The 22,985-nt window shown below is 43.5% G+C and overlaps 1 protein-coding gene across 1 annotated transcript in view; it reads right to left on the reverse strand.

Annotated features, from left to right (window-relative positions):
- Positions 1–22,157, reverse strand: part of RTTN (rotatin) — a 96,356-nt gene extending 74,199 nt beyond the window's left edge. Inside the window, exons 1-11 of the mRNA XM_054583779.1 lie at positions 22,078–22,157; positions 21,533–21,720; positions 20,521–20,698; positions 18,775–18,864; positions 16,433–16,523; positions 15,131–15,245; positions 14,049–14,199; positions 12,249–12,414; positions 11,068–11,291; positions 8,675–8,790; positions 1,911–2,081 (exon numbers count right to left, since the gene is read on the reverse strand). Coding sequence (XP_054439754.1) covers positions 1,911–2,081; positions 8,675–8,790; positions 11,068–11,291; positions 12,249–12,414; positions 14,049–14,199; positions 15,131–15,245; positions 16,433–16,523; positions 18,775–18,864; positions 20,521–20,698; positions 21,533–21,720; positions 22,078–22,108 — 1,521 coding nt within the window. The 5' untranslated portion in view covers positions 22,109–22,157. The remainder of the gene's footprint in view (positions 1–1,910; positions 2,082–8,674; positions 8,791–11,067; positions 11,292–12,248; positions 12,415–14,048; positions 14,200–15,130; positions 15,246–16,432; positions 16,524–18,774; positions 18,865–20,520; positions 20,699–21,532; positions 21,721–22,077) is intronic.
- Between the last annotated feature and the right edge of the window lie 828 nt (positions 22,158–22,985).

Genomic DNA, 22,985 nt, shown 5'->3' on the forward strand with positions numbered 1-22,985 from the left:
AAAATTGTTGATTCTCCAAAATCATTTAAAATCAAAAATTAGAAATTTTTAAAAAAGGCCTTCAAGGGCCACTTTGTCAACTCTTGGAAATCTGAGAAATCTCTCCATAAACTCCTCCATTTTCCCACCTCCAAATCATAAATCTGATCAGTAGAAAGTCAAATATTCAAAGAGCACTTCCCGGGGAGACTTCGCAGAGCCCAGGTCCTCCGCCACCCCCCCCACCCCCCCCCCGCCCCCCCGCCCCCCCCCCTAGGGTGGGCGGCCGCGCGCAGGGGCAGGGAGCCTCCCGCTCACACGCGCTCACACGCAAACCCGAGGGGCATCTAACAGCCACGGGACAGCAGGTTTGTTTAGATCTCATTTTAAAGTTCTCAGCTCATCAGTCAAGGCAATTATAACCATCTATAAATCAGTATTTCAATTACATTCTCTTCAATGACCTTATTAACTCTTCTAATGAACATCCAAGTTATATATTTAAAAGAGCTCCCAAAAATTACAGGTATTGACTTGCCTTCAAAAACAAAAACAAATAAATAAAAAATAACTACCTTCAAAAAACTGGAAAATTGGTTTTACCTTTTTTAACACTAAACTAAGGAAATTAAAAAAACAAATTATTGATTTCTATATCAACTGTTTCCTGCCCAAATAAGCATGTAGATGAAAAAAATCTATAATTAAAAAAGCAATAAATAAGCTCTATGCTACAATTGAAAATGAAGTTTTCCATCAATACTTCAACCGATGCATCGACTGATCATTTATAATACTTAATAACAAATTATTGTAGCACTAATTTTTCAGTTATATTATTATGTAAAGTGAGACATGTTTTAAATGCAATTCCAGTCTTACATGAGTAGAATGCTTCAACTGATAATGCTTATACCTTGAAAAATTACCACTCCTTAAAACCAAGAAATTCTTCAGGAACCTGACTAATGAATAAAAGTTAAAAATTAACATGAGCAGAAATGGTATTATTTTCCCCAAAGCAAAATACTATATGTATTATTTAGTGTTTTATTCTTGTTTTCCCAGACAACCTGACAGTGTTTCATGTGCAACTTATTCAAAATTGGAGTCCAGACTGTACGCTCTGCAGAATTCTCGGGAATGGAAGGGCAAACGGCTACAACCAGGGCAACAAAGGTACAGAACACCATTCTTAGGTTACAGTAACACCTCCTGCACATTCTCTTATGCCTGCCGCGCCCTCCTTTCTGCAGTAAGTACACTGCTAAGCACTTGTGCAAGAGTCATTTGAGATATTTTGACCACTAATATGCAAACTCAAAAATATAACTTCTATTTTAAAATAGTCAACAAGTAATTTTAAAGAATAATTACACCTATGAAAATCACCTTTACCAAAAAAGCATAGAGTGGAATAGTATTTTGCAATAAAAATTAACATGCAACTGCTACAAGCAGTAACAATGATGAATCTTGAAAAAAAAATCTTGAGTACAAACTTGGTAATTCCACTAGTATGTTGTTTAAAAACAACCTGATCTATGGCAACCAAGTCAGAAGGAGGAGTTCGGCCTTGGGGAGGAAAGAGAGGCGGTGGATGGGGAGAGGCCTTTGAAATGCTAGTGGTGTTCTCTGTCATGTGCTTGGTTACACCTGTGAAACACAGATACATTCACTTAGTAAAGGTACTTTGAACTGTGTACCTGTCTTAATCTATGTTGCACTATATTTTTTGAAAGGTCCTAAAAAAAAAAATTTACAGAATTAATGTGTTTGTTCCAATCAAATAATTTGTCAAAATTGTTAGCCATTTCTCCGTTTCCATATTCCAATATAATCTTTGTACATTGTGAAATGAGCAGCAGGAATTTAAAACACGTACCTGTAACATTCAGTGAATTACAGGTGAGCGACACCCCCGGCCTCACCTTTTCAACGGGGAGCAGCGTCTGCAGCAGCCGGACGGTGAACAGGGAGACGCTGACAAAGGCCGTTCTGTGGAGCCGGCGCGCGGCCTCCGCTTGCTCCAGACCGACGCTGCTTTGGTGGTAGCACATGGTTTCTCCCAGGGACGCCAGCACCACAAGCAATTTCTCTTTCTGCAAACAGTTACACACAGAACAGGAAAACAACCAATCTGTCATGGAGAACAACTTAGAAATATTATTGCTAAATAACAAAAACCCAAATGCAATTATTCCAATCAATAGCTGCTGAGATAATGAAAGAATGATAAGCACACCTAAATTTTTAAAAAACAATCTTGAAGCATTTAATCTGATGACTTCTAACTAATAATGAATAAAAAATAAACAATGTAGGAAAGCTTAATGAACCATAAATTTCTCCTAATTTCCTGTAATTAATTTTTCCAACTTTGAACATCTGCATATAAACCTCTCATCAAGTATTTATTAGGCTCACTGCATGCTAAACACAGTGGCTGGTATAATGGGGAAAAAAACACCTTTGTATAAGAGACATAATCCTTGCCCTCAAAGTAAACCCAAAAGCACTATAGAGAAATGAAACAGGGAGAGGCAAATAATTAAAAAACAATTAAATGTCCAGTTGAGTGGAAGCTCTCCAAGTAAAAAGGTTGTTTCGAGGGAAAATGTTCTGCCATCATCAATTTCTAGACAACTCATTACTTAAATAGATGTTATATCTTTTAAATTGAAAGGCCTATATAAAATACGAAGAGAAAGCTAAAAGGCAGGAGACTAACTTGCAAATCACAATATATAGGAGACCAATCACATCCTCAATGGGAGGACACACCCCGTGAGCAGGTGGGAACGGGACCGCGTAGGTCGGAGGCAGACGCCAGGGCAGCTCCTCGCTCTCACCTCCCCAGGGGGAATATCCAAAAATAACTTAGCATAGAACCTGCAGACTGAGGACCAAACTCTCATGCATGTAATGAACTGTTTTATTCCCGGGCGAATGAATACATGGGAAACAAAACTAAAAGCTATGAGCACTATAAAAACTACATCAAGGATCAAAGCCACAATGTGGGATAGCACTTCACACCCATTAGGATGGCTACTGTCAAAAATAATAGAAAATAATTCTGTGCACAAAAAGTTAAAAGTTAAATGTTTTAGTGAAAAAGTAACAAAAATATATGAAATATGAATAAATTATTCAAGACCAAAAAAATGGGTAAAGGGAGGACATTTTCTATTGATGAAATGCATAACTAAGAGTTAAGCCCCAAATCGAGTCTTTGTGGTCTGAATAACATGGAATGTCAAGTAAAACCTGTTAGTAAAATGAGAATGGATTTTATAAGTTTTAACTCATGCTTTTTGAAACTAATTAATCAAATAAATAGATAAACTTGGAACATTTCAAAGACTATAACCCCTCAAGTTTCCAAGGACACTGACAAAAAACTAGCCATCTACTTAATCGCAAAGAAAACTTCAATATGTGTTTACAGCTGCCTTCTCTGATCCCAAGGAAATAAAACTAAAAATAAAATTTAAACCAAAAGGAGGGCAACGCTTACTAAATTAAAACAAAAAACGTAATAGATTTATATTAATAACTACTAGTCTAGGGAAAACAACTCAGAAACACACTTGACAGCCTCGTTATATTGGCGGGCAATTCTTTCACTCAGTACTTCTCCATTAAAATAACGCTTTTATATTCCTACAACATATCTGTTACTCGAGATTAACTCTGACAATTTACAATTTTTAAATCAATGAACATCTTTAAGACTGCAGTATTTTCAGGCCTTTACTAGAAGTCTGTGTACTTGTAACATTGTTTCAAATAACCTTCTTTATGTTAATGATGAATTACCAGTACCTGCTTCTCAAAATAATACAAAAAGGAAGTACTGTGTGAATCAGTCTTGTGATTTTCACTATTTCCAGCATTTCTTCGATGTCAAATAAAAGTGGTTTTTTAAAACAGGTTTTAAGAAAAGAGTGGATTAAAAAATAGTAACTGGTCCACAGTTTTAATTTAAAGGCTAAAAAATGTTGAAACGCCTATGAAGTAGTTGATGGAGGGGGTTGGCAGTTTTAGGATATTCACAGTTTTTACAAAAGAAGGCACAGTGTTAAAATACCAGATTAGCAAAATATTCTCAATACTCCCATTAAAACAGAATTTATAGTGCAAACACAGCTTCTGCAAACGCACATGAGGAAACAGACTGTGGAGTCTGCAGAGCATCTGAGCCCGCGACTGGCACCGGGTGTCCCCCACACGCTGACAGTCTCACCCACTCCCTCCCCCGCTGCAGCCGATCCCCCCAGCAGGGGCGGGCAGCGAGGCACGCCCCTGCTGGAGGGCAAACTCTCCTGCCTGCTGGACACAGAGACGGACGGACGGCCCCGCCACCCGGCGCGGGCCACAGAGCGCAGAGCCTCTCCCGCCAGCTCCCACCCGAGGCCCTGGCTGTGCATTCATTGCCCCACCAGCCCTGCCGATCACCACCAAACGGCACTATCCATGCGTCCCTGACATTCTCCTCCCACTGCCAGCTCAAAAAGCCCACCCTCGTTCGCTTAGCCGAGTCCTAATTATAATCCAAGACACAGTTCAGTCGCGATTTACAAGAAGCCCGCCCTGAGATCCCAGGCTGAGTGTTTTCCAAGCATCCTTGGCAATAAAACATGGTTAAAAACAGAACCGACCTTGAAAAGAAACTGTGCCTCCACTTCCTTGCCTGTGATGAGTTGCCCACCTTATAGGGCCGTGATGTAAATTAAGAGGCCGCACAAACCCCGCGTGGTTCAACAGTGCCTGTCCTCCAGCAAGCTTGGTATGAAACCCCTCAGTTGCTATCGTTCCTCTAGGCTTTCCCCGTTCTACGAGTGTCACAGCAAAAGTGCCTGCGGTCCCCCCCACCTCACCCCTGGAGAGAACACTGCGCTCATTCACATGCAGGGCCTAACCTACGACAGGCACTCAAAAATGTCCGGTGACTTACAAGAACAGTCCCTGACTGTGGCCGTGGCAGGGCAGGTGAAAGCCAGCTCGGGACCCCGCCCACCCCGCACCAGCCCCGGGGGTTCCCTCGCCCGCAGCGCCCCCTCCCGGACGCAAGCCTCGGACCTTCCAGCCCTGCCGTGCCCTCGGCAAATCCTCCGACCTGCCTGGCACAAAAGGGGACCAGCTCGAGGCAGGACGCACGGGCACCAGGAGGCAACGCGTCACGGGGAAGGAGAAAAGGCTGCTTTCTGCGGCCTTATGAGGGCAGGAGCGGCGGCGAAGGCCCAAATGGCCGGCGCCGACCTCGGGAGCCCGGGTGCCGGGGCTCGGGGAAGATCCTCCTCTTGGAACCCGACTTGCTGCGTGGATAAGGGGACAGACTTGATTTGGGAGCTGCCTTCCAAAGAGCGGATGCCGCACTTCGGGTCGACCTAACCTTCACGAGGGCTGATCAACACATTTTTTATTTAACAAAATATAACTTCAGTTAAAATTTTTTTGCTTTATTTACTCCAAGTGAAATAAAAAGTGTCCACTTGGAGACATTTCTTCTGACTGTGCTTCCACAGATCGAGCTACGAGCCCCAGCCATGGGCGCCGTCAGCACCGCTTGTAAAGATCCAGAGGTTTGACCCTATGCTCGCAGGTGTTTAATTTCTAAATTGGCAACAACACATTTATTATTTTGCTTCCTTAATGAAGGAACAAAAATATTGCTTCTATCTTTCTTTTTAAACTTGGCAAAAGTAAAGACATTATGCAATTCTACTTAATAGTTTCTTTTTATTAATATATAGCCTGAGTAAGTCAAATATAATTTTAAACAGCATGTTTTATTTAACATTTCTAACATACCAACTGGCACTTATACAACAGATTTAACCTTTAAAGTAAAAAATAATTCATTGAATCAGAAAAGATTAGCAGCCAAAAGTTAAAAGTGAATGACTAACTTTTACAGATAAATGTTCTGGCCAAGAAAATTTAAGTTAATTTAAGAAGCAACTGATAAAACAGTCTTCACACATCTAAGGAAAAACTCACTTGTTGAAAACCTTCAATATGTGAAAATCTTCTAAAAATACTGTAAAATAGTAGGGTAACCTTAAGGACTAAAGCAAAACTAAGATTAAGAACTATCTCCGCTATTTCACAGAAAAAGAAATTGAAGGGCCTTCACAATATATTATACCAATTGTAAAATACTTCATTGGTTTCTCTTTTCAAGAAATGTTTGTTCTTAAAAAATGTGGGTTTTTTACACGTGGGAATTGGTATTAAGTAAACATCAGCATTTCCTTTTCATACTCTAACCTCTAGTCAACGAGGGTTTCAGACAGCATATAACAAAGTTTAATACAACATAGACGTAGGTCAAAACAACATAAAAACAACTTTGATAACTATGAGTCAATATATATTTCTATGACTAATAAATTTTCCTTCCATATCTCTGACAATGCAAGGGGGAAAAAAAGAGGCTAAATTACCAATTTACATTTTAAAAATGATAGACCACCAGTATTTCAAAAACAATCAAGATTAACTGAAAATTTCAAAATAAAAGATATCAAATGACAAATAATTGATATGTTGAAATGTATAAAAGGATACAATTTATAATTACATGGAGACATACTCTGTTAGTTCACAGATGTCTTAAATATTATTTATAATATAATATTCCTAGGAAACTTGTACATGTGTTTACTCATGCAAATATTAATCAAAATATTTCTTTCAAAAAAATGTAATGCCATATTTTCCAAAAAATATCTTCCCTATTGAAATGCAAATAGCAAAGAACAAGACATCCAGTAATAAAATGAACTAATGCAACAATATGGGTATATCTCAAAGCAATCAGACTAAAGAAAAAAAGTTAGACAAAAAAAATACAGTGAGTTTCATTCATGTAAAATTCTGAAAAATGCAAGATAATCTATATCATAGGTGTATCCATACGTCAAAATGTAACAACAAACTTTAAGAAACATGCACAGCCCATTATATGTCAATTATACTTCAGTAAACCTGTTAAAAGCCACATAAATATATTCACACACATATACATTAAAAAACAATAAGAAATGTGCAAAATCTATGTGTGGAAAATACTCCTAAAAGACAAAAATGTAGATCTCAATAAGTGGAAAATACAACACATTTTCCCAAGATGTAAAGAAAATCTAACTTTGATTCAAAATCCAGAACCAAGTTGTTTTGTTTTTTTTTAAAGAAATTAATGAATGCAGCTACATAAAAATAAATAAATATCAGTAGGAGAGTTTAAAAAAAAAGAAAAACTAATAGGGGAAAAATTGAAACTTGTTTCAGAAAGCCAATGTCCTTGATATATAAAGAGTCCTTAGAAATCAATGAAAGAATGAAAGACCAATTAATGACCCAAGAAAAAAATGGATAAAGGTTTGGACAGTTTACAGAAAAAGAAATGAAAATGGCTCTTAGGGTTACAAAAAGATGTTCAACCCTACTCAGCGCAAAGTGTAAATTAATACTATACTGATATATGTCATTTATCAGAATGGCAAAAATCTGAGGTTTGACTATAAATCCTACTGCTGAGCTTGTAGGTGAAGCCACATTCTAACAAACTGCTGGCGAGTGATGGAAATGGTATAGCTGTATATAGGATAATGTGACAATATCTACCATTAAGAATATTTACATTTTAATACAGCAATCCCACTTGATAAAAATCTATTCTAGAGACATCCTTGCAGAAGTATGAAATGATATATGCACAGTATTCATTTCATAATTGAGAGCAATAATGTCCATCACCAGGGAACTAAGTGATAAACACCAATGAAGTGCCTGCAGATTAAAACAGTAGAAAGATAAAGATCTCCAGGTATAAACATGGAATAATCGCCACGCCTATGACTCTATGCATACTGATGCATTTTTAATTGTAAAAAGTGTGTAAAATTGTACGTATTACCTTTTATGAAAGATGTGGGGAAGGAATAAAACTACATACTTTACATTTGCAAAAAACTAAAATAATGAGAAAAGTAAATCAGAGAACAAAATGGCAGGGGGACATCTCTGAGTTAATTTTATGAAGAGAAAACTATGTCCAAAAATAAAAATAAACTGAAACAAATCTAACTGTATACTGTGTTGGCAACAGAGAAAAGAATTCTTCCAATTGACTTTAAGGCACAGTATTTTGACTCTATATTCTTAGTGAGAATTAGTCTCAGTAAAAAAGAACTACAGGGAAATCTGGAACTTTATTAGTTATGGACCACAGCAGTACTAATATTGCTCTTCTGAAATTAATGTACCCTGAAGGTAAAGCTAAAAAAGAATTACGTTGATACTGTTAAAACCTAAGACTTTCTATGAGAGACAAATACAAGCAAAAACATACAAGTTTAAAATCACAGAAACGGGATTCTGAACGTATGAGTTTTTTAAAATACATTATTTCCTAGTTCTGTTACTAAAAGGAAAGAACGATATCCCAGTAACTGCAATCAGCCCTGGTGGCCTGTTTTAAACCTGACACACACGCCCCTGTGGGAAGTGACCAGAATCTCTGGAGCAACGGCCTGTCCCTGATGATGCACAAAACAAGCCCGGGACACACTGTGTCTAAAGGAGAGAACACTTTCAAAGACTAACGGGACAATGATACCAGCTTAAAAGGACCAAAACAAAACAAAACATAATGCCACTGCTCAAGGAAACAGTTGATTCTCACCATATCTATAGCAAAAAGGCTGCTGTCATCCCAGATATCTGTTGAAATTGCTTCGCCAATAAGTATCAAATCCTCTGCAAGCAATTCCAGAACTCTTATTATCATCTGTCCACTACCTAGAAAAATAAGCAGGAGAGAGATAAGAAAACAGTTAACTTCCACATAAAGAGCTGAATGCCAGATTCTCAAATCTTCTAGTCACACCCACAAACTCCTACTTCTCTTTTAATACATCGATTTTAGAATTGCTGGAGAAAAACAAGGAAGTCACAATCTACAACCACCACTAAAGACTTCTGATCATAATGCTGTTTTACTACAACAAATTGAATGTGCTCCTAAGAGGAAAGACACTCAAGAAGAGAGTAGCAATAACTTAACTACAAGTATTGGGAGACAGATTAAAATAATTTTTCAAGTTCAGAGACCATCCATGTTCCACGTAATCCATGACAGAGCACCAGCTTGGTTTAGAAAATGCACTCTAAGAACCTCCCATTTAGGACGAGAAGGCTTAAGCCCTGGCAGAAACTGTTCCCACGCAGGAGTTGCCTGGGAAGCTTCCCTGGGACTGGAGCAACCGAAGGATAAAGGTCCATGCTGAAGCGATCTGGAGAAATGCCGCCTGAAACATGTTCTCAGGCCTAAGTTCACACCCACCCGTGTAATGTCCCTTCTCCATAAAGACAGAGCGGCAACGGAAAGCCAGCCCCCCGCGCTCTGAGACAGGCGGACATTCCGTGCCCATCTACGAGACGCACATTTCTGGTGAGTGAGAGCAAAACAGACCACTGGATCCTAAAGGTCCGCATTAAGCGTTTCATTAGAACAAATGGCTTACGTTCTTTTCACCCTGGCTGGTGTGGCTCAGCGGATTAAGTGCGGGCCACGGGCCGACGAGTCGCAGGTGCGAGTCCCATCAGGGCACACGCCTGGGTTGCGGGCCAGGTGCCCGCTAGGGGGCGGGCAAGAGGCAGCCACACGTTGACGTTTCTCTCCCTCTCTTTCTCCCTCCCTTCCCCTCTGTCTAAAGGTTTAAAAAAAGGTTCTTTTAGAAATCTCTGATGAGACTGAACAATTATAAATTACGCAATAATTTACCGCAAAAGGGCAAGAGAACATTTAGAAAATTTTATATACCAAGATACAGCTTTATAATTATCAATCTGACTTTTTACAGCAAATTAAGAAAAGGTTAAATGCAAAATCATTAAATTTAAAGCTGTTCTCAGTATACCACGCAGAGACAAACATATATACTTTATAATGCCAAAGTTCAGATTTTCCTTCACCACATTATTAGTGCATGAACTGTTTTGTACTCCTAACTCCCGGCAGCAGAACTACGCAGTCAGATGGTCAGGATAGAATAAAATGTTAATGCTTTCCCAATAAACGCTGGCCTCCCGCCTTCCTCCCCCTCGCCCTCAAGCAGACAAAAAAACGGCCACAGGCCCTAAAGGACCATCAGCACGCGATCTCTGTTTTACTCAGCCGGCATAATCGAAAAAAGGCAAAACTCGTTTATCTTGTATTAGTATCTAGACAAGCTTATCAGCTACTCAAAATGTTTAGAGAATAAGAATCATTGCTTCCATTGGATCCAGTCTGACCTCAGCTGCGGGGCTTTGGGCATTTCCTACCGCACTCGAGAGCTCGGTGTCCCGGGTTGCAGCGCCCGCTGAGCCCGACCCTCCCCGCAGGGAGCGCGCGGCGGCCGCGGCGGACAGCGCGCGCCCGGCGGCAGCCCCGCGGTCTCCAGCCCCAGGACGAGGCTGTCCGCCCTCCTTGGCCGCGCGGCTGCCTTCCGGTCGCCCGTCACTGCCGTCACGGCCACAGCGCACTGCACACTGCACTGTACCGCTGCAACTCTACTAGTGCCTTTGAAAGGAAATGTAAAAGGTTCAGGTGGTTTGAGTTTTGTCGTCTGTTTTTAGGAAAAATCCCAGCAAAGGTAAGAATCCAGTTGTAGGTGTGTTTCTAGCAGGCTTCATACGTGATGTAACCGCCAAGTGTAAAGAATGAACTGAGGACACAGGCCAGGGGTTTTGTCCCTCGTCTGCCCGGCCACCCCACCACCTCTGGCCGACGGCAAGTGCCCGGCTCCCGGCGATGCCGCTGAACGCGGCCACTCTGAGGGCGGCCTGCGTACTCGCAGCCACGGGCGGCCGGCCAGGCTCCACCCGAAGGCGGCCCCGCGCCACTAGCGTTGGTGACATTTGACTAAACAGGTAACAAAGACCGCATTGAGTCTTTAGGAATGTCTTCCCCAAGGGACAAAATAAATATCACAGATTCCAAAGGCCCTAACGCAGCTAGAAGGCGAGAAAAGAAAAGCAAGACGGCCAGGGAGCGGACAAAACGGCCACGGCGCGCGCCGCGGGACCACCGACCTGAGCGCAGCAGCGGCGCGGCGGCCTCCAGCGCGCAGACGCAGAACTGCGGCAGGCTCAGCTGCTGGAACTGCAAGCGCAGCGCGTCCTCGGCCTCCAGCTCCCGCAGCTCCCGCAGCTCCGGGGGGTCCGGCGGCTCCCGCAGCTCCGGCGGCTCCGGCGGCGCGTCCAGGGGCGAGGGCGCGGAGGCCCGGGAGTCGGCGGGCGCGCGGCTGCTGCTCCCGCTGCGGGGCGACAGGAGAGTCCTTGAACACGGGGCGGCCCACGCAGAGCCCCGCCGCCTGGTGCAGGACGGGCCTCGGAGCGGACACGATTCTAGGACTTCAAGCGACAATTCGCCTCAGGTTTGTAGAGACCCTGACAAATCTGAGATTAAATTCCATCGAGATGGCTCCAAGTTGTAAATGAAACCAAAATGCTTTATAGTTTGCTTTTCAAATTGATGCTCTAGAAATGTGTCAACATTCTTACAGCAGCAATCAACATTAGCACTGATAACCCATTCATTTGTTAAGGAAAGCGAGCGGATTCACTGCAAAGTTCTTCTGAAATCAACTATAACGGCAAAACTAAATAGTTTATACAGTGACCTAGATTTTTTGTTATTTCCACCAAATGTTCTAAGTAAGCCACTGTTAACAACCAAAGAGTGCTAAAAAAAAAAAAAAAAGGAAAAACGGACTATTTAGCACATTCTACATCCCATAATGATTTTGAAAACACACCAAAAGATGGGACATCCCATCTCTGTTGGCATTCTTCATTAAAAAATTCTTAACTTGCTATAAAGTTAATAGGGTGGAGATAAAAGTGTATAAAAAGGCTTGAACCTACATTTGCCAGTATCCTAAAATTTTGACTTTTGATGTCATCCACAAGCAAAGCTGGGTCACAGAGGCACACTAATGCTACTGAACATGTAGAACTCCCACAGTTTTTAATACGTGTTTTATCAATTCTTCAATTTCAATATCCCAAGCACCCCAAGCTCCTCTCAACTCACAAAGGCCCCGTGAGGAAGCTTTGGGCCATAGTCAGAAAAGTATGAAAGTTGCTGGTTTAACACAAGGCTGACACCAGTGGTAATGTTTCAAAAGAGAAGGCAGAGAAAAAGAATGACCTCCCTTGGAAACTGAAACACACACGCACGCGACCCGGTGTAACTTCTGTCCTGCACTCACCTGGAAGACACTGCGTCCCAGTCCTGGCCGTCTCCTCTGGGTCGCTGGCCCGTGCGTCCGACCACAGAGGGCCGGGGGCTGCTGCTTCCCGGAGAAGCATTCTGAGAATGATGAGTAACTCTTACCTCAGGACAGTAAGACAAAGAGGAATTTTGGGAAACTGTATCTGGGGGGTGGGGGGATAAGAAGAAAATGATCCCTTAGTAGAGACAGATTACTGATTATGTAGTATCTCTAAAAAAAATTAAGTTGGTAGAAATGCTTCTATAGGGGTAAAAATAAAAATAAAAATAAAGGTCAGCCTTTTCTGCAAGTCTTCACTTAGCCCATCGAGGTTTCTGTCTAACCTGACTATACACAGAACCTTCAGGCCAACATGCGTCACTTACAGCATGAGAGACGGCCAAGGCTGAATGCCAGGTCACGCACTCCCCTGCTTAACACTCTCCAAGAACCCCCCACCTCAAACCATATGCAAAAATTAACTCAAAATGGATCAACCACCTAAATATGAGACTTAAAATCAAAGCTACAAGGAAAATAGCGGGGTAAATCTTCATGACCTTCAATTTGGCAATGGATTCTTAGACATGACACTAAGGGTACAACCAACCAAAGAAAATGTGGACTGGGCTTTGTCAACATTAAAAACTCCTACACCTCAAAAGACATTATGAAGAAAGTGCCAACCTACAGAATGGGAGCGAGTATTTGTAAATCACGTATCTGATTAGAATTTAATATCCAAGATACATAAAAATCTCCTAGACATAACAATAAAAAGTTTTAAAAATGGGCAATGGACTTTACTAAACATTTCTCCACACACATCTCCCTGTCTGAACCAAGTTTATTTATAAAATAAATAAATTTTTATTATAAAATAAATTTAATTATAAAATACAAGCTCATAGAGGCTGGAAACTTATCCCAGTTTTGTTCAGTATTATAACCCCTGTCCTGAGACTAGAATATCTGTTGGCATATAGTAGGTGAACAATATTTACTTAATTAATGGATAAACCTTCAGAGATATAAATGATCGACACTGTAACTCTTTCTCGGATAAAGGAGGGGCTACCCAGAACCTCATTATCCTCAATCATCTGCAGAAGATTGTATCTAAGGACGATAACACCCCCTGAGATCTCTAAGAAAGTTCATCAAAGCAGAAACATTCAAGTAGCTGAGGGTCAGTGAAACACCTAAGAAAATAGGGATTATCTGCGAAGCTTGATCACCAATCACACTAATGTAATATTCGACTTTCAATGCCTATTGTGTAAGGAAGTGCACGGAAATCCTAAATTGTGCAGTTTTGACAAAGCCAGCCTAGTCCTCTATTTGTCCATTAGGTGGTGCTTTTCCACGAAAAGTCAGGCACTATGATCACCCAGTAAACTGAAGACATCACAAGTGGCATAAAAACAACTGCCATAAAATAAAAATCAGTATTTTTTAACCCAACTTATTAACACAACATATAATTGCAAAAAATACCCAAAGTCCCACACGAATAGCTGGACGTGGAATCCCAAGGCCAAACTCCCAACAACGCTCTACACACGGATGAAAAAGCGCACACCTCGCAAAGGTCTCTTACAAAGAAAAGCAGTGGCTCGTGCGCAGTTCTGACGCAGGCAGTTTGTCTTCCCGGGTGATCCTTTGATTACGCTGAGGAATGGGGAGTCTGCCTGACAATTCACATACAGTAAGCCCTGACCATGAGTACAAGGGGGCCCTTTCTCGGAAGATGCTGCCCACGCTGCCACAAACTAATGAAAACATAACCAGAAATACCTTGTTTGCTGGAGAAAAAGCCTGGGTCGCGGTGGAAGCGGAGTCTGCTCCGTAAATACACACACAGCTGCTGCAAGCAGGACAGCGACTGCAGCGCCAGGCGGGGCGCGCCCTCGGCGCCGAAGGCCAGCTTCAGCAGGGAGAGGAGGCTCTGAAATGAAGCGGGGCCGTGAAAACCATCGCGGAACCAGGTGCTCGGCTTCAAGGGGGGACGGGGAGCTGAAGGGTGGTTAAATGAGTCCCCAAAAGAAGTAAGTTGCCAGATACTTATAAGACAAGAAACAAATGGGCAAAAGTGATTTAGCATAACGCAAGGAAACAGGTCAAAATCAGAGAAAACGTGAGAAGAACAGTCAGCGCTGCTCCATCCTGAACCGACGAGCTAAGCGCCTTCAGAAGGAACACGGGCATTGTTCCCCACTGGGGACATTCAGGGTCACAGTACTTTGTAAAAAGCACAAGGTCTCCACATCTCAAAAGCTAAATCACTGTGTCATGTTTTGGTCATTGACCGCTTCCCCCCTGCTCTCCTGTGACAGCGGCCACAGTACCACTCATGGCTGCGTTCACCGGGGTGGCGTCCGCCCTGTGACTGCCGAGTGAGGGGGCACGGACGCTACCAGACACTGCACAGCTGCCCCGCCCCCCGGCCCTGGGTCCAACGCCTCCCTCTGCAAGCAACAGGCCAGGCTGCAAAGAGTCCACCTCTCCTGCTTGCTGCCCCCACGGCAGCCAGCCCTGCGCCCTCCACACACCGGAGAATCAGAGAGCGGGGCTACTCTTCATGCTCAGGAGCACTGCTGCTGCTCAAGCTCACTTTCCAAAGTCTAGTCACCTCTTCAGGTGACCCATGAACGGTAAATTCAGGGTGGCCACATGGACTGCACGTGTCAAATGAGACTTCCTCCTATCAGAAGAACTACCACTATTGAAATAAGTTAGAGAATAAGGGGTTTAATGGCCCAATACTTTATTGTTTATGGTAGGGCACATTTCCTTCCTAAGGACACTTACACTGCAAAATTGATTTCATTGCAAAAAGTTCTATTTCAAAATCTAACACAATGAAAGAGGATACGCACCTGAACAATTTTCGGCCTTTGAAGGAAAATCTCGGCAGGAAAGTCTTGCATGATGACGTCCTTCAATAGTTCACAGGTGTTCCAGATTAAAGTGTGGTTACTACTTCTTAGAGAACTACAAAATAGAGTGTTATTTATTTTTAAAAAGAGTTTACCTATACCAGATTCTGAGTAACCTAGTGGCAAATGACTCTTCTCACATCCTTCCAGTCTCAGCTGAGGCATCGCTTCCCCTGGGAAGCCTCCCTCCATCTCTTCCCTGAACAACAAACACCCTGGGCCGGGGCTGCTGCCGTGGCCCAGCCCTGTGCGGGCGCCACGGTGACTGCCTGTTGACTCTGCATCCCCCACTGGACCCTCCTCGAGACTGCGTGCCAGAGACCCTCACTGTGCTACAAAGTGAGACTGAGAGGGTCAAAGGGAACAGACTTCAAAGACACCTGCCATGTGAACTAAGAAATAAGACAGAAAAAAGAACAGTTACCATAGAGTTAAATTCTAGGAATTCGGCCCCTTACTGTTCTTCCTTATTCTAAGTGAAATCAAGCAGGGACGCCACCTCAACATCTCAGACTGTATCTGCCCTCCTAGGGTGCAGAAGGCCTACCCCCAGCACCCCCTCAGCCCAGCCCCAGGCCACTACCCGCCAGTGTGTCACTGGAGAGCACCTCCCCCCTCGGGGGCTGACTCAGAACCTGCGGGTCACATCCGCCCTGCCCCTCCTCAAGGTGCGTTACCAAAACTCAGTGAACAGCATCCTCCTATCTCTGGACCTAATTCTAAGATATTGGTCTTTATCTTCCAGATTCTCCACCCCCCCATAAAAAAGACAGACAAGTCATTTGTTGTAATATTTACAGAAATCAAAGTCTTAGCAAGAAAATGAAACTAGACATTAAGACACTTTCCAAACTTCTATATATCAGCCCCCTACTTTGGGGTGCAACGACAAATTAACATCCATTACATAAGATCAGTGGTCCCCACCCTTATTACAGAGTTCATGTTTTGAAATATATTGCCTGCTAAGAAAACTGCATCTATGTACAGTTTTTCCATTTTTGTTAAGCAAAGGCATAGCCATGGCCAATCAGAATATCTGGTCAGTAAGAGGTGGTCACAAGACTTCCGCCTGATCAAAGGCTTGCTTTCTGAAATACTGAAAATCATTCATCCATTCCCATTCTTCCATTTACAGCCACGTAATATCTTTGTTTTCCTGCTGAACATGTAGCGTAATAACCGCCAGATGCAATGGCTAGCGATGAACCGAGAACACCAGGAAGCCATCAGGCCCATTACCTCTCGTTGGAGGAGAGGACGTGTCTGTCTGTCGTGGTCAGGGGCAGCCAAGGGAACGTCGAAAACTTCAGACACTTCACAGTCTGAGTCACTGTTAATGGAAAAGCAACACTTAAGCCATCAAAGAAGACAGGGTTGACAGACTCACCTTTAAAGTAAGTCACAAAATAAAGTCACATATACAGAGACCTAAAATATACCAAACAAGGTCAGCTGCAAATTTTTTTCCCTCAAAGGACAAACAACAGAGCTCTCTCTCCATAATTTAAAGAGAACTCATATGCTATTATTAGAAGAGCATTAAATACAAACCCATACCAAATGACATTTACTTTCAATTACATTTTCCATTTTACTGGCTGACCAAAACACAGATCTTAAATTTAACATAAAAGGCCCTGGCATTTGGAGATCTATAATTACAGAAATTACAAATGATAAAACATAATCATAAACTATACTTAATTAGTCATTTTCAAATTAGTCATTTAGGATTAAATGGTGTTAGATGGTTAAACCTCTTTGAAGAAAACTTGAAAACCATAAGGCTGAAGATCAAATGTCTTCAACCTCAAAGATTAAAAGAAATCCGAGAAACCAACACAACTCTAAACTACCACTGTTCACGTTATTTTTAACAGCCCCCGCCCCTGCCAAGGTCTATTGTGAAATAATTGACAAATGTACAACATTGTATAAGTTTAAGGTGTAAAACATGATGATTTGCTACACATGTACTGCAAAATGATTACCACAGTAGCACTGGTTAACATCTCCAACCTCTCACGGAATTACGAATTTTTTCTTGTGGGAGCAACGTTGAAGATCTACTCTCTTATTGTTTTAACAGATCTTATATCATACAAGTTAAGGGGGTGCACTGAGAAATAGCATCTACGAAAGCCGTTCCAAATGACAAACAGTCCTGCCAAATACTGTGAAAGGAGCATGGACTCGTCAAATTCAGATTATTATTATTTTCCCAAACACAGCATAGTTGCTCCTTTCCACAGTGCTGACACAAGAGCAGGCTTTGCTTTCTCAGGGACGAGCGAGCAGTGGGGAGAGGGTAGGGCAGGTTTATACTGCACGCACAGAAATGTGTCCCAAAACCCGCCAGACCGCCAACGCACGAGCTGCAACCCCCATGCAAAAGCACCTCTGCCTGGGGGTCTCGTTTTCGACACCTGCAGCTCCACCGCCACGTCCCAGCCCTGGAGACCCTCGCCCCTTCAGACGCCTCTCACTGCCACTGCGTTAAGCCTCCGGGCCACACACACAGAGGACGACTGTCTCAACACCAAAGTTCCCTACAAGCCTCACAAAGTTTCTCCAGAAGGAAAGGTAAAGTATTTTAGCAGCTGAACAAGGTTTGTTTTTTCTCATGCTATTCTTGCGCCTGGGAGTTTCTAAGGAAGCTTTTTGATAACAAGGGGCATCCAAGTTGAGTTAAACTGAATCCCTGATATCAGCAGATACACCTTTGGGGACACTTTTTTTCAACTCTGCAGGCAATAAAGTATAAAAAGAACCCTTGCTTAACCATTCCCAGCCGCCGGGGCACCTGGGACAAAGGTTTCATCCTTTCTCAGCCCCAGTGTCCACATCAGGAAATGGGGATACCATAAGATCCGTCTCACCGGGGCTCTGTGAGGATTCATTTTCTCCCTCAAAGAAGACATTCTCAGCATCCGATACCTTTCTGGCATCATTCTGCACATGGAGATAAAGCAGTGTTTTGCCGCTACCTCTGAACTTACCATGACGAAAACAAGAAAGAAACGGACAACTTCCAATCATAACATGTGTTAGGAAGAAAACTAAACACAGACAGTGCTCACTGGCTAGAGTGGTCAAAGGGTCTCTTTAAGGAGGTGGCATGTGAGCAGAGGCCGGACACAGCAGATGCGAAAAGACCTGGACGAGGCATCTAAATTGGAACTCTAGACTCAGCAGTATGTCGAGATAAAGATAACGAGACGGAGACGCTCCTGCATCCCTGGCCTGGGGGACTGGGCAGCCGGTGCACTGCACGCGCTGCAGACGGAGATGAGACCCGCAGAGCGCACCGCACAGTCCCCGACAAAGGGCTTGAGCTCAGCAGGCACTGAGTGCTACTGCCGCCACTGCCACCCACCTGCCCAGCTGCTCAGGTGCAGTTAGGATAGCTGAAATGTCACCTGTTAGACTCCCTGTCCTAAACTAATTTGCAGAAACTGAAACACTCAGTTTGGTACCGAGGCACTCAGGTTGGATCACTATGCATCTTCACAGCAACGAGGAAAGCGTACTGACTTCTGATTTACCAGGACAGCACCATCTCCCTCCCCGCACACGCTCACCTGCGGGTCCTGGAGGCCCGTCTGTCTGCTGCAAGTGACTTCTGTCTTGAGGAAAATAGCCTGGTAAGATTTCAGGTGGTTGTGGAAATTCTGAAAAGAAAATACATATTATTGTATGTATTAGTGATTCATGATTTGCAAAAAGTGTAAGATACTTTTTCAAAATTAATGTGTTCTCTTGAGTTAATATGTTCTCTTGAACATATTGGTGAATCATTTTAAAAACTAGAAAAATAATCCAGTTATTTTCCTCTGAATAATCTGTCTTCCTAAAGAGGAAAAAATGTGAATGCTGAGTCAATTTCAAATTGGGGTATTTTTTCCTTCCTTTCTCTGTTATTGTTAAGTTATTTGTTAGAATGAAAACACCCACAGTGTACATAAAGAATCTGTTACAAAGTATTTATTGAAGGACTGTCTATCTCTGCTTCTAAGTCTACCTCCCTCCTGTCTTTTATTCCAATTATATAGTTCCTGGTCACAGCAATTTACATTAATACCTTTTTTAAAAAGTTGTCAAAGGCGTCAAGCACTCTTTCAATGCCTTCCACGATCCTATCACATGCGATTACATGTTCAGCAGTACAGATGCAATAAAAGTAAAAGTGAGAAAAAGGCTAAAACTAAATTTTCTGATTTTCTGTTAGTTTTTACACCAGTGGTTCTTAATACAGATAACTAGAAATTAGAGCCCTAGACCACACTGCTAACCTCACCTGTGAGGAACGAGCTTGAAAAGTCACAGTTTAAGATTCTACTTTACTTATTATGGGTTAGACAGAAATTGTGAACTACTTTGTTAAAAATCACCATCACGCAAGATGTCAATGAATGGCACCCACCACAGTTCCTGTTAACAGTGCTACCAACAGGCACAGCAACAGCAATACAGCGCTGATAGAGAGAAAAATACGGTCCAACAGACTAAGCACACAAAAACACTTTTTACACTTTTACCACTCATCACATAAATTGCATGGGCCCTTTTTTTCCCTTCAAATCAATTCCAGTGCTTCCCATATGGAAGGCACACTACAGGGCATAAAATAGAGAGAACACAACTGCAGCAGACAACCCCTCTGTGCCTCACAGGCTCAAGGCCCGGGCTGAGCTCTACTTGGGCACCACCTCATTTCATCCTCACAACAGTTTTACGAAAAGGTCTTTATTGTCCCCATTCTGGGATGAGAAAACTAAAGCCCAGAAGCTTTAATTTAAAAAAGTGAGGCACACTTAAGTGCCTCAGCCAAGGTCACACAACCAGTGGCAGAACTGAGGCTTAAATCCATGTCTCTTTGACTCTGATCGTATCCACTATACCATCATTTTGACGGGAGCCCATAAAAAAATCATGAGCTAGAGCAGATATCAACACAGCACTACAGGAAAAACAGTCCAAAAATGCAAGTATGAAACAATGAGAACAACCATTGGCACATGGTAATGAGTGCTCGACAGAAATGTGTTGTTATTGTTAAATAATCTGTCAAACTGATCTCACAGAAAGAAACTCACCGCATCTCTTAGGCCCTTTCACCAAAAAAGCAATAAATACAAATGTATCCTCCTCTGAATGATAATAGAGGAGGGACAAAAGGTCGAGTTCCTATAAGTCAACACAAGAAAAATAAGGTGGGGAGGTAGATTTTCTTTTTTAAATCTAAGATTCCTTTCCTTAGAATTAATCACTAGACCCGATATATTTATATTTTAACCAAATGCATCAGAATGATTCCAAAGAGTTACCCGTTTGATTGGTTTGGTAAGATGCAGAACACAGCGCGGGAACATCTGAAGGAAGGATAAAAAGTCCATCCAGAATGCCGTCAATTTCAGCCTGAAGACTTGGTTCCACATTAGCGCGAAGTTTAGATAAGAATTCGACCGCACCAAGATCAACCAAATGCTGGACTGCTGCGGGATGCTGAAAGAAGAGGAGTCATGAGAGCAAACAAGAAAATTTCTGGACTTTCTCGTACAGCACTTTAATATATGAGATGTTCCTTCTTTAAAAACTCCATGTGCAGTGATATACGTGAGTTAAGAACGTCCATGGATAGGACAGAGATTTCTAGAGACATTAAATGTTAAATAACACCTAGGAGAGAAAAACCCAAACTAAACACTGGAAATGCACAATGTCAATTCCTGTACTCATTTATCAAAAGGATGACTTCTGTCCACTGACATTCACCCTATCATCTCCTACCTCCAACCAGCCGAAGTAGTAAGAATCACCCACAACTGCCCGGCGGTTTACAGATTTGTAAGGTTAAACTTGCACCTTGACGTCTGATCCCGGCTACTAGCTATTCTCAAGATACACTAAGGAACATAAATCTGAAAAGCAGATATGGCAAAAACAATTTAACACACTTTTGCGACCTATTAATTGTGGTCTGCAACATTACCTTAAAACGTGTCATTTTTCATACAGACAGGCTCAGTTTTTAACATGCAAATAACAGAACACAAGGAAAAACAGAATAGCAACTATTAACCTCCCCGGAAGATTTCCAAAAACCCGACTACCGGAACTCAGATCTGTGTTCAGAGCACAGTGGAGACAACGTGAGATTTAACATCCCAAATCAGAGAAAAGGAAGACTAGAACCATATACCTAAATGAGTTCAAGTTCAACGTCTTTTGAAAAAATCGTTTTTCAAAAACTTGTAAAATTAACTTTTCCCCCAATGCCCCGATGAAATGGCTAACACACGCTCGCTCCTCTGAGTCCCTATGTCAGGATGATCGTACCTTGACCAGCGTGCTGAGGAGGCCGAGCACCTCCGCTTGCAGGGGAACGGACGGGAAGTTGAACCACTGCAGCAGGTGCACGAACAGCAGCCGGTCCTGAGCCAGGTCCGCGCAGCCCACCAAGTTGAGCTCCACCTTGCTGAGAATGGTCCGCAGCGCGCGCTCCCGGATCTCGGCCAGCTGATGACCTGCCGAGGAAACGCCGCTCGCAGCCGTGCCTGACTCCCCGGAGTCGCCCACCCGGAACCTGCCCGGAGATCGCGATTACGCGGGGCCCAGGGCGAGGGTGGGCGAGGGTGGGAGAGGGTGGGAGGGGGTCGGCGGGGGTCAGCGGGGGTCAGCGGGGGTCACGAGGGACAGAAAGAAGCCAATGTTTTCCACCGGCCAGGACGCGCACTGCAGCGTCTACACAGAGTCCGACGGGGGTCCCCGGGGGCTGCCCTGGACAAGCCAAGACCGGAAAGGAAACGTGACACGGCCGTTCTCAGCAAGTGGCCACGCCGGGAGGGCGGGCAAATCCAGCGAGGGGCAGCTCAGATTGTTACCGAGTTTCCTGATGAGGACGGTCAAGACCATCCCGTCCCGCTCAATCAGCCGCTGCCGGAGAATTAAACTGCCGCGCGACAGAGTCCGGCCACGATGACGGTCCCCCCGGAAACCCGAGCAGTGTGACTGTGGGTTCCGCCACGCCGGGGCGAACCACCGGAGCAGGGACAGGCATTGCTTGGGCTGTTCCCGGCTCCTGCGCGCCAGGAGAAGCTGAAGGTTTTTCTCTGATTACCACCACGCAGTTCTTAGACGGCCATCTGTGAGGCAGGAACCGGAAAGATTGAGGGGCAAGCAGAGGTGGAACCTGCTTTGGCCGCCGTGCACGTCGGGAGTTGTAGTCTCGGCCCCGCCGTGCTCCCTTCCCGGGATTCCGGGCCCGCCAGCTCGCCCGCCTGCGTGGGGTTCCCGCGTCTGAGCGCGCGCTCAGAGCGGAAGCCCAGCTTGGCCCGGCGCCCTCGCTCTGCCGAGATCCCTTTAGGATCCTGCCGATCTAAATTCTCGGGCCCAGAACTTTACAAGCTAGGGTGCGGAGTTTTTATTTGTTTTGTTTGGATTCCCCTCATTCGCGTTACTAAATGACTTACACTCTTGAACTGTGAAACGTACCTGCTAAATTAAGCTGGGTCTCGGATAAATTCAGTATAAACAAGCAAGCCACAGGAGGAAAGGGGAACGGGGAGAAAGGGAATGAGAGAACAGAAGAGAAAAAAAGGAGGCTGCAGACGACGCGGGGGGCGGGGGGAGAAGGGGTGGGGGGGGGGACGTTTTAATTAGTATTCGAATGCACCAAAGTGGAGTTTTGCACTGTGACTGATCTGAACAAACAGGGAAGAAATTCTAAGCAATGGGAGAGCAACAACGAGAAAGTGTAACTTGTAAAATGATTTGCATTTTAGAGCGCATT

This window comes from Pteronotus mesoamericanus, unplaced genomic scaffold (assembly GCF_021234165.1).
Source record: "Pteronotus mesoamericanus isolate MK-2021 breed Mesoamerican mustached bat unplaced genomic scaffold, CSHL_Meso_final contig_74, whole genome shotgun sequence".
Classification (NCBI taxonomy): Eukaryota; Metazoa; Chordata; class Mammalia; order Chiroptera; family Mormoopidae; genus Pteronotus; species Pteronotus mesoamericanus.